At 35.8% G+C, this 12,957-nt stretch overlaps 1 protein-coding gene across 1 annotated transcript in view; it reads left to right on the top strand.

Moving 5' to 3' along the window:
* Nucleotides 1-1,461: 1,461 nt before the first annotated feature.
* The window catches only part of ANK2 (ankyrin 2), a 220,910-nt gene continuing 209,414 nt past the window's right edge, over nt 1,462-12,957 (top strand). Inside the window, exon 1 of the mRNA XM_044913085.1 lies at nt 1,462-1,596. Within this exon, the coding sequence (XP_044769020.1) occupies nt 1,462-1,596 (135 nt within the window). The remainder of the gene's footprint in view (nt 1,597-12,957) is intronic.

Genomic DNA, 12,957 nt, shown 5'->3' with positions numbered 1-12,957 from the left:
TTTGTTTGTTTGTTTGTTTTTGTTTGTTTGGTTGGGCTTTTTTTTGGTTAAGTGTTTTGGATAGCAATACAGCGTGGTAGGCTATTTCAAGAATGCTGTTTTTAATTTAAATAAATAATCATAATGACAGGCATTTTTAGTTTTAAAAAATGGCAAGTCGGAAAGGTGAGTTTTATTCTATCAAATGTAATGTGGTTAATTTCTAAATATCTTCCACATCCTGTTTTCCCCAAATGATTGCTTTCAATTCAGTAGATTTCTTTAACATTTAATATAATATATAACTTGGAAGGTGATACAAAATGTAAATCTTTACCCTGCCATTGAGTAGTTTAAAACCTATTTAGAAGATATGAAGAGAGAAAGCCAGTATCAAATGAGGAAGGATAGGACTAACACCAAAACACTATATATATATATATATATAATATATAAAGTTTTAGAGGAAACTTAATGGGGTCAATAAAGTTTAATCAATAACAGTCTATAACAAAGTCTTGATGTTTATCATAATTGGCTTCATAAAAACCTACTGTGCATTTGCTGTGCTCATCTCAGTGGAAACAACTTCTTTCAAAAATCTGTAATATGGTTTCAGAGATGGTATGTATGTTTTTGAAAGCCATTCTGAATTATTTTTTATAAAGCTGGGGGAAACGTTTTCAAAATATTAAAAATTAAAAAGAATTATAAGTAAATCAAAATGTTTGCTCTACTGTGGCACAATCCTGAATAATGGAAAACTGTAGCTACTTTGTGAAATTCAAGACATCTATACCATTGTAAAATGAGCCATTTTGATGGATGTGTTTCTGATAAAGTTTAAATGCTGAAAGGATGGCCAGTTGTTTTCTGTAAATGATCATGAAAAAGATAATGTATGTCAGCTGAGGAGATGACCCTTGGTTTAAACAATTATGAAAATAATTTCTACCTATTATGCTGGTAAAGTGAGATCATTAACAGATTTGGTGTTCCGTGTGACTAGAAAGACAGAAGGGGGAAAAAAATTAAAGGACTCAAAGGCATTTACTAAGTAATGCCAAAATTCTCAATGTAGAGACATTTTACACAGCAGGAACTTAAGTCCATGTGTAGAGCAGGCCGCTCACATGGTGAAAAACAAAACAACACCGCCCCCTCCCCTGCTCTGTCTCAGCTCACCCCCCTCACTCCATTGACATGCATAGCTGGCCTGGTAGGTGTAAAAATAGACTGGCAGAGCCTGAATTGGAAATGGTCACTGAATGCAGCCTGCAGTTGCTGGGGTTTTGAGTTCTCTCTGACACCAGCAAGCCAGCCAGCAGATGGGGAGAACTGGTGAGGGGCGTGTAGGGGAATTGAGCAGAGGAGCCAAGGATCGTCTGGATGCATTGTCCACAGTAGTGCCCCCCTGGGAGCCCTGGACAGAGCACAGAGGGCAAGCACAGGCCCAGTGACAGCAGGAACTGTAGAACTGAGATGGGTAATGCCGCTCTCTGCCCGTCCTGTCATGCGGATAAGAGCGTAAGAGCACAGGGACACATGCAGGAATTGGATAAAACCCCAGACTACTATGGCTGTAACAGCGAGGACACGAGAGAACTTGGGGTGTGGGTAAGTTCTAAGCCACAAACGAGAAGGAGGGGAGGGTGGTGGCCTAAGGATCAACAGTGGACCTTATTGGTCAACCTCCAAGCTTCCTGGAAGGAAGTTGACAGAATAAAACCAATGTGATCAAACTACCCAACTGCCTCTGGTTCGGTGGCACGCTGTTGTGCTCTCTTCGTGCCACACGGCATCACATGTTTGTGCCTCCTGAGTTTGGCTTTAGCTATGAACTGACATTTGGAAATAGGCAGTGATGCTGTCTTTTTAATTTGAAATTTTGTGCAAAGCTGAACATATATTTTATTATAGAGTGACTTAGAGCAATATTGCAGAGATTCCCTTACATTCAGACTGTCACATTCTTTGGCCTATTTATATATTCACGTATAGTTCATTTTCCATGAGGTCACAGGGCATTTTTTAAGCATATGCTAACTTGGAATCCCAGTTGCAGCCCTATAAAGGCGTTTTACTTCCAATATCTGACTAACTTCAGTGAAAAGGCCCTTAAATACCATTTTAATTATGACACTAATATTTTGTGCAGATGCTTAAAACATGAGCAATCAAATGTTTAAGTTGACTTTCAGATTGTAATAATTCATAGTCACGATATGTTCCTTAAAATGGTTACAAAGGCCTATTGTGATTTTTGGCTGGGAGGGCCAACAATTTCTTTCTTGAAATACTTTGATTTTCAAATTTCCTGGAGAATAAGGTTTATCTTTGATCTGTCAGACCCAGGAATTTGACCTTATTGCAAGTTATTTATTTCAGAGTGAAACCATGAGACTAAGATATGTAGGATTTCTGAGTAAAAGAAACAGAGGGGTTGTACTCATACTAAGGATGTGGCACCTGAGATTTCCAGGGCTGAGAAGAACAAGTAGGTGAGGAGTCTGAGGTGCTCTTTGGCTGTTACTGTGATCTGGATGAATCCCATAATTTCCTAGCATTGAAAGTCTGTCAGACCCCAGGGAAACTGAAACAGAAACAGAACTTACCAGTAATGACAACATGCAGAGGCAGGGTTTGCAGTTAGCAGAAGTGAAAAGAAAGTCTGTCAGCGCTGTACTGAAAAAGAGGACAGTGCTTCCGGGATTGGGAATGGAAGTCACCACAGGCAGGAGAATAAACAGAAAGGTGGGGAGGCAGGCAAGTCCCACGGCGGGGGGAGGGGAGAACACCTGCCTTAACAACCCCGCAGCTGAGCTTTCTCCTTCTCGGCTATGGGTTAAATTACCCACATCCTCCAGGAGAGTCGCTCCAGATTTCTAAGCGGCCGCTTCTAGTGCAATTTCTGAACTGTGGTGGCAAAAAAAGGTAAACTTTTTTGGTAACTTTTTAGTAACTCGACATGCTTGCTTAGCAACAATGGGTAAATATATTCCCTAAGAAGTAACTGTCCTGTTTAAAAGGTAGTTTCTATGAATATTTTTTTTATTAATTTAGAATTTAAACCACTCATTCAAATGTTAGTTAATAATTCCTTCCCTATTTTTAAGTTACGTAAGTGTATTCCGTTTTTTCACCTTTTAAACGTCATTAAGAAAAATGCAATGCATGAAAATAAAAGTGCTTTAAAAATTAAATATAGGTAAACAAGAGCAAGTGACAACATGCTTTTGAGGTCCAAGGGCTGGAATGAGAAATTCACTCAAAACTTCAGAATTCAGAAAACAATTAAACATGCTTTCAAAGAAATAATCACCAGCAATATCATTTTCTCATTAAAATCCTTCTATTTCTATTAATATAGATACTGGTCCTGAAAAATGTGAGTTGATTTAAAAAATAAATCACAATCTGATTTCTCAGAATTAAATAGCATACTTATAATCTGCTGATTATTGAAGAAACTCTTCTGTCAACGATTTTATAAATGGGAGCATGTAATGATTGCTGTGACTTGGAAAGTTATGGTAGAGGTATGGTAGACAAATGCACCTGTTGTCTTCCTTCCCAAGTGATATTCTACTCAGAATTTCTCTACTTTGTGGGGCCACAGTAATAATAACATTAATAATAATTCTTAATACCATGGATCACTTAAGCTAAATACATGGTTCTGTCTAGCTGAAGTTTTCCAAACTTAAGAACTCCATCATCTTTCTTGGCTGTTAAATGGGTACTATAAGACTGAAATCACTCATTCCCTGATCATCTAGATAAATATATTCCTTAGTCAATTTCCATCATTCATGCTTGTCACAATTAATGGTAAACAGTTGTTAAGAGGTTTAGAACTTATTAACATTTATTTTTATAATATTCTTTTTTGGCGAAGGAGGACTGGAACAGAGGCACTTGGCACCTTTTTCATAGAAATAAGCCTAGAAATGTTTTAGATAATTTATTGTGTCATTAGGCCAAATATTTCAAATAAATAAATTTTCCAATTTTTTTCATAATCAGGATGAAACTTACGGAAAAAATATAAATTTGACATACTAAAACTGCTGGGTTTTATGTAAATCAATACTTCATTCTTTTCTATAAGTTTTACTTAGGATTTTGAATATTCTGACATTTATTTGTTAGATAAATATAGCAATGAAGAATAGATCAGTTATGAGGAATTGGAAGTAAGGAACCAAAAATAATTTCTCCTTGAACAGTGTTATTGTATGTCCATATTTGCAGTTCCACTTAAAAGCTATGGTTTTTTTTTTTATTAAAAAGATAAAGAAAATCAGACCAGAATAATTTCCAGATATATTACATAGCAAACACAGAAGTTATACCAAAAAAATAGAAAACTAAATATTATTTTGGCATTATAACTTTTTAAAATTATAGTGAAAAAGATGAGCAGCGAATATGACACAAATTTTTAAGAATTCTATAACTGGACGAATAATATGTTATTTTCCTAATGTATATAGAAATTAATGTTTAAATTCCAGAGCGTGGGTCAGCTAACTTTTTCTGTAAAGAACTATAGAGAGTGAACATTATAGACATTGTGGGCCACCTGGTCTCTGTGGCAGCGACTTCTCTGGGCTGGTGTAGCACGAAAGCTGCCAGGGACAATAGGTCAACAAATAGGTCTGGCTATATTCACACAATTACTAAATCTTTCTATTATTATTAAACTGCTAACTTTTCAGTTACTAAATATTAATTTTGTTATTATTTTTTTCTCATTTGTAAAGATACAAATTAAAATAATCATGAGTTACCATTCTGTTAACAAAGATATAAAATATAATAATATGAAGTTTTAGAAGATTGTGTTGAAACTGATAGACATTCCTGAGTATGCTGTAAATTTTTCTAATTATTTGAAAAGCAATTTGGAAATACATTTCAAAACTGTAGTTACAATTTCTGGTTTTCACTTTTCTAGTGCAGTGAGGACTCTAGTAGCAGGGAGGTATTTGCATGGAGATAAAGGAGTAGGCAAAACTTCTGGGCAGATTCCTACCCCCAACTGCAGGTATGGGCTGGACTGGACTCCAGTCCATTTGTTGTGAGTAGTCCCAATGCTTGTGAGCATCCCTCCTTTTACTCAAACTTTAGGGATGAGAGAATTCTACCTCCAGAGACCTTATTCCAAATCCACTGAGAAAATATCTAATTCCTAATGAAGATGTTAGGCTCCTGAGCATATGTCAGGGCTTTCTTCTGAAATGTGGTTGCCTCTTAGACCTGAAAGGACTTGAGGATCTGTTATTATCACAGTTAGGTTGGTTTTTTTTTTTTAGTTAGGTTGTTTTGTTTTTCAATTTAAAAATTTTTGTAAATTTGAATATGATTGACACAGAATGTTATGTTAGTTTCAGGTATACAACATAGTGATTCAACTCTGTGTTATGCTCTGCTCTCCACAAGGATGCATACCATCTGTCGCCATACAAAGCTGTTACAGTACCATTGACTATATTCCCTATGTTGTACCTTTTATTCCTGTTACTTATTCATTTCACAACTGGAAGCCTGTATCTTCTACTCTCCTTCATTCTACTCTCCTTCACCCACTTTGCTCATCTCCCCACCCCCCTGCCATCTGGCAACCATCAGTTTGTTCTCTGTGTTTATAGCTCTGATTCTGTTTTTCATTTAATCTTTTGTTCTGTTTTTTTTTTAGATTCCACATGTAAGTGACATCATATGGCATTTGTCTTTCTCAGTCTGACTTACTTCACTTAGCATAATACCTTCTAGGTTCAGCTATGTTGTCATCCTTTTTTATGGCTGTGTAATATTCCATTATAGATATGTAAATATCCCATTATATATATATAAAATCATCTTCTTTATCCATTCATCTACCAGTGGACAGTTGGGTTGTTTTCATATCTTGGCTTTTGTAAATAATGCTGTGATAAACATATGAGTACCTATAACTTTTTGAATTAGTGTTTTCATTTTCTTTAGGTATTATTTTTAGTAGCTTTTTTTATAATTGCTGCAAGGAAGATTTCTTCATATAGTTTTGATATTAACTCTAAAAAGAGCCAAGAGTATCATGAAATCTATTCTGACAAAGCATTTCAAAAAAATATGAAATGATATAGAACATGGTTATGTAACTTTTGGATGATTTATTTAAAGATTAATGTTGAAAGAAGGTAAGACATGGCTCTATCCTCTAGGAACTGATTCCTTCATTTTCATTTGAAAGTTCTCCTTGAAATTTGGGGCATATTTGATCACATTTGACTGTCAGAATTTTTAGTGTTTGATTTTTCAAAACCTTACATTCATATCCTATCTGTGTGAGCTTATGTGACTATAGTAAAATACTTTTGTGCCTTTCTTTATATTTGCTTATAAGAAGTAAAAATACTAAAATGATCATCTGAAGTGTTATCATTTCAGTGGTGTCTTTGAGCTAATGAATTGTATCTAAAAGCTATGCAAAAGTCAGGTATTTAAACAGTAGAGATTGTGAATTGAAACAATGTTTTTGATGAATTATAAACATTGCTGACATATTATTTTAGGTTTTGAGATTTTTTGGTACTCTTTATCTACCTTAGTTATCAACGAGTTACAAAAGGGAGCTTTGAAGTATAATCTTATGTCATACCTGATACTCTAACAATTTCTATATTCTGGTTAACAACTCTATTAAATTGTAGTACATGATATGTACTACAAATTAAATTTCTAAGATTGCTAATTTGTCTAAATAAGAATTCTCACTTTATCAAGGATAAGTATGAGAAATTGGATCTGTCCAGGCAGAAATAATGTATTAAAACTAGAGCTGAAGTCTCTTTAGATTTACTACTTTAGTATTGTATCTTTCTAGGTTGTTGACCTTCTGAAGGAAAGTAGAAAGCATCTACTAAGACCTCTAGTAAAACAGAAGTGCACATGGTTAAGCATCTGCCTTCTGCTCAGGTCATGATCCCAGGCTCCTGGGAAAGAGCCCCACAACCTGGCTCCCTGCTCAGCAGGGAGTCTGCTTTTCTCTCTCCCGCTGCCCCTCCCCCACTTGTGTGTGCATATGTGTGCGCGCTCTCTCTCTCTCTCAAATTAATAAGTAAAATCTTAAAAAGAAAAAACACAGAAGTACACAAGAAAATTTGTGATTCTTAACTTTATGGAAATCACTAGTTGTCACATATAGTTTTTTTTTCTTTTTTTTTTATTATGTTATGCTAATCACCATACATTGCATCATTAGTTTTTGATGTAGTGTTCCATGATTCATTATTTGCATATAACACCCAGTGCTCCATGCAGAACGTGCCCTCTTTAATACCCATCACCAGGCTAACTCATCCTCCCACCCCCCTCCCCTCTAGAACCCTCAGTTTGTTTTTCAGAGTCCATCATCTCTCAGGGTTCATCTCCTCCTCCGATTTCCCCCCCTTCATTCTTCCCCTCCTGCTATCTTCTTCTTCTTCTTCTTTTTTTTTAACATACAATGTATTATTTGTTTCAGAGGTACAGATCTGTGATTCAACAGTCTTGCACAATTCACAGCGCTCACCGTAGCACATACCCTCCCCAATGTCTATCACCCAGCCACCCCAACCCTCCCACCCCCACCACTCCAGCCACCCTCAGTTTGTTTCCTGAGATTAAGAATTCCTCATATCAGTGAGGTCATATGATACATGTCTTTCTCTGATTGACTTATTTCGCTCAGCTTAATACGCTCCAGTTCTATCAACGTCATTGCAAATGGCAAGATTTCATTCCTTTTGATGGCTGCATAATATTCCATTGTATATATATACCACATCTTCTTTATCCATTCATCTGTTGATGGACATCTTGGCTCTTTCCACAGTTTGGCTATTGTGGACATTGCTGCTATAAACATCGGGTGCATATACACCTTCGGATCCCTACATTCGCATCTTTGGGGTAAATACCCAGTAGTGCAATTGCTGGATCGTAGGGTAGCTCTATTTTCAACTTTTTGAAGAACCTCCATACTGTTTTCCAGAGTGACTGCACCAGCTTGTATTCCCACCAACAGTGGAGGAGGGTTCCCCTTTCTCCGCATCCCCGCCAACATCTGTTGTTTCCTGACTTGTTAATTTTAGCCATTCTGACTGGTGTGAGGTGATAGCTCATTGAAGTTTTGATTTGGATTTCCCTGATGCCAAGCGATGTTGAGCACTTTTTCATGTGTCTGTTGGCCATTTGGATGTCTTCTTTGGAAAAATGTCTGTTCATGTCTTCTGCCCATTTCTTGATTGGATCTCACATATAGTTTTTTTTTCTCCCAGATTTACAAAAGGAAAAGGACAATTTTCAGAAATAAAAGGCATTCAAAAAATTTCTACCAATAAGGTGTATGTTTTACAAACTTGTCCATATATCTATAATACATAATAATTTTTTAAATGGCTTATCATGTTCAGCTTCTTATGCATTCCTACATCAAACATTTTGACCAACTAAATGATTGATGATGACATAAGGGATAAGGCGTATTTGGGTTGTAAAATAAATACACAGAATGAAAGGTCTAGTTAATCCTTTATGTCAGCACCTCCCAAAGTGTGTTCTGTGAACCACTCACATCAGAAGAATCATCTGGGGTGTTTTAAAGTGATGTAGATTGCTGAGCCCACTCCAGACCTCCAGAATTAGAATCTCTGAGGTGGAAGCCAAGGATATCTATTTAACAAGATTAAGCATGATCTCTAAGTAACCCTTGAGTGCACTAAAGTATGATAATTACTGCTTTATGTTCTAAGAGGTTGATTTTACTGAAGAGACAGGGCTGAATATGTTATCATCAGTGCAAAAGGGCAAAAGAGTATAAAAACCCTTCACATTTTATTAAGATTCTTCTAATCCAGGTTAATTCAACTGATTGCCAAAATTCTATTTAGTGGCAATTATAGAAACCAAGACCACACAGGACACATGGGAATGGAGTCAGCTCTGCTAGCAGATGTTTCACAAACTTGTCCATATATCTATAACACATAATATTGTATGAGCTCCTGCAGTTCTTCTGTATGGTTTTAAAAGGAGGAAAGTGCTTGCATTGCACTGCAATGAAATTTTCATGAAAGCACTTAGAGTACATTTAAGCTCCACTTCCAAAAGCTAATAATTACTGTACACCTATATAGAGTCCTTTTATTCATTGTTTAACCTTGTAAACTCCTGTCAGAAATCTAGGCACTGAGGATCTATAAGACATTTTTGTGCAAATGTATCCAATTTTTTTTTTAAATTAAAATTTCATTCCACTGTTGAGCAGCCAGCTTGAACAGCAAGATTGTTCCAAATGATCTGATTCTCTCCTGAAATCAACATCTAGTACAATATCCTGGTTGAATTCCACACTTATGCCAAAAAGTCATGTAGCATATGACAGATGATTAACAAAGTTCTCTGGTCTCATTAAAATTTCTTAGTACATCAACTAATGTGAAGTGTCAAATATTCATTCCATATATTTTCAACTTTTAAAATTATATATGCATTTCTAAAAGATCTGTAAAATTCAGTATTAAATCAGTCTCTTCCAAGAAAGTAAATAATGAATTTTATTGTCTACATGCTCTTTCTCTTTCTTTCTTTATTTTTCTCTTTCTTTCTGTTATTATATAATATATAAAATACAGACTGAAAATCAATCTTTTCTTTGGTGTTGATTTACATATACTCACCAATTAATTTTTTTAAGAATTAAGCAATGATCCAGATGGACATGTTAACTTCCATTTCTGTTTAAAATGTGACCCACACAGGGGCACCTGGGTGGTGCAGTTGGTTAAGCGTCCAATTCTTAGTTTTGGCTCGGGTCGTGATCTTGGGAACATGGGATCAAGCTCCATGTCAGACTCTGCACTCAGTGTGGAATCCGCTAAAGTTTCTCTCTCCCTCTCCCTCTGTCCTCCCCACCGCCCCCTATAGCCCCACACATGCTCACTCATGCACACTCTCTCTCTTTCAGATAAATAAATCTTGGGGCACCTGGGTGGCTCAGTCGTTAAGCATCTGCCTTTGGGTCCTGGGATCGAGCCCTGCATCAGGCTCCCTACTCAGCGGGAAGCCTGCTTCTCCCTCTCCCACTCTCCCTGCTTGTGTTCCTTCTCTCGCTGTGTCTCTGTCAAATAAATAAAATCTTAAAAAAATAAATAAAATGTAACCCCTACGGTTATACCTATGTGTCAGAGTCTAGCCATGGACATTGTCAGCCAAGTTACTGATCCTGGGTTTCTTTGTTGCCCATCTCTAACCTCTTGGTCCAGCATTGGGAATAGATCTATTCTACTCAGAATCAAAAGTTGACTTAGATGTGGAAAATAACAGTAGAATAAATAAATAAATGAATAAATAAAAGAAATGTAGGAATATGGGGGGATTCTATATTAATTATTAATAATAATAGCTACCATTTATTTAGCTTCTATTATTTGCTGGGTTCTGTAATGGTGCTCTGCATACCATTGACAGAACATAAATGTCATGTACTCCCAATGATGGCTTTGTGAGCCCAGTATTAAAATTACCTTTAATTGAGTGTTTGCTACCTCAATACACTCTCCTTAGGGATTTCACATATAGTACCTTATTTATCCACATAACTATGCATTTTATAGACTGGAAAACTGAGGCTTGAGTTCATTAATTTGCTCAGGGTCAGACATCTCATGGTGAGTGGTGGAACCAGGATTGAAAAGCAGATCTAAGCTCACTATGTTACGCTGGTTTTTCAAGGAGAGGAAAGTGTTAAAAAGGAGACGTTAGAGGAAGTTAAAAGTGGGTTGAAAGATATTCAACAATTGGAAAAAATTGCCCACTTGGAAAATTTCAAGTAAGATTGTAACTTATGCTTAACACCAAAATAAATTTCAGGTAATTAAAAGTTAAAAGGAAAAAAAAGTAATTTTTTAAAGCTAGAAAAAAAATGAAGAGAAGTATTTCACTGATTTCAGGGTTGGAAAGCATAAAAGCAATGGAATAAAAATCTAAAAGTGAGGCTTATACTTTTTAATTTATAAAATTTAAAACTTCTGAAAGTCAAAAGATATATTAAAGAAATAAACTCAGAAGAACTTGCAACAAATATGACAAGATGTTAACTTGTCCATATAAAGTTTTTAAAAGTAAAAAAGACATTTAGAACTCTGAAAGGACCAAAAATGTGAACAGACAAGTCAAAGAAGACAAAAAATGTAATAGGCAATAAGTGTATAATTAAGTTTTCAAATTCTTCGAAAATAGAAAAGATAAATCAAAACCGTAATGATACACACATCAGTTGAGCAAAGCAACTTTGAGCATGTTGTGTTGAGATAGGCCCTTCCACAAATAGGTATATCTTTTGATTCAGTGTCTCTCAAGGACAGTTGTACAATATGACAATATGTACCAAGAATCTACGTCTTTGAAATGATTATTCTACCTTTAGGAATTTAAACAATGGACATAATCAAAACAGGCACAAAGACTTACATAAAAATTTTTACCATAGCTTTCTTGACAATAATGAAAGTCAAAGGTACTAGTTGTACAAATGATTAAGAGAAGCTAAAAACAATTATAATCTATCTATAAACTATTGTATGAGATTTAGAATATCTTTCAAAACTTTTGAACGATGTAGGCAATACTTACTTGGTAATGTTATAAAAGTAGAAGATAGGGTATAACTATCTCGACTTTGTAAAAACATTATCTATACACACATCTATAGTGTATATGTAGAAACATTCTAGAAGAAAATACATCAAAATATGCACTGTTATGTTTGAATAATGGGATTATGGCTGCTGGCTGATTTTTTTAAAAATTTATTTTTCAAATGTTCTAACTATGAGAATATGTATTTTATATTGATCCCCTTACTTTGTTTAAGGGAAGGGAGATTATAAGAACAAAAAAGGAAATAAAGAACATAGAAAGTTATATGATTTTAGACAAATACTTTTATGGGACATATATTTATTTTTAGGTTTTTTAACAAATTATTATTTTATTTAATATCCTACTGTTAGTTTTTCAGTTAATTTGGAGGAACCAACTTTTTATAGGTACATTTTTGCTACTTAATTTTTACTGGGAAAATAAGATTTACCATTAACCTTTCTTATAGGTGTAATCAACATTTAAACAGCAGGTGTGGTGATTAACTAAGAACAGCTGAGAGAGGTTTCATCCCTCTTGGAAGCAGTCCAGGTTTAAATCCCACTCAGGGAAATGTGTCAGTATGAGCTAGGAAAAGTCTGCATGCTGCTTTAAAAACAGAGGAACAAATGTCGTCTTTGAAGCTTACCATGCTGCGGAGCTTGAAAAAGCTTTTCCTTTGGATGGTAATGCTGATCACTGTGGTAGAGACATTGCTCTGGATCACTCGTCAAATAGAATACGCGGTAATATTTTGAAAAAGTATACCCTTGTCCTTAAAAATCACAACTCTTGGGTTAGCAATGTTAAAGAAATCTTGGTATTCTAGAGGTGTCAGCGCCTTATGGTTCAAACTTTCGGCCCTGCCCTTAGCACAAGACAGGGAACTGAGCAGCTAGAGAGATCAGGACGTGATCTCTGGGCTAGGAATGTGGCTGCAGTAACTTTCCTCCAAAACAGAAAGCAACAGATAATCCTGTAAGTCAGGCAACAGTGAAAACCGTGGTTGGGGGGGGTGGCGGCTAGGGAGACGGTAACGCTTGGTGGTTATGATTATGGCCTCCGGCGTGAGACTGGGGACGAGTCTCAGCTCTGGCATGTATTACCAAAAGTCCATGGGCAACTGACTTAACCTTCACTAAGCCTCAGTTTCCTTATTTGGGTGGTTTATGAGGATTAAATGAGAATATAAATGTGCTTGGCATACAGTACAATTAACCATTAATATGATTGTGGAAAGCATGAGAAAGAAATACAAAAAGTGCAAAATAGTGCTCATTCCTGTAAGGGGTTTGCAGTCTGGTTGAG

The sequence above is a fragment of the Neomonachus schauinslandi genome, chromosome 2 (genome assembly GCF_002201575.2).
Source record: "Neomonachus schauinslandi chromosome 2, ASM220157v2, whole genome shotgun sequence".
Taxonomy (NCBI): Eukaryota; Metazoa; Chordata; class Mammalia; order Carnivora; family Phocidae; genus Neomonachus; species Neomonachus schauinslandi.
The sequence above is the reverse complement of the archived record's forward strand: the minus strand, read 5'-3'. Positions and strand labels throughout refer to the sequence as shown.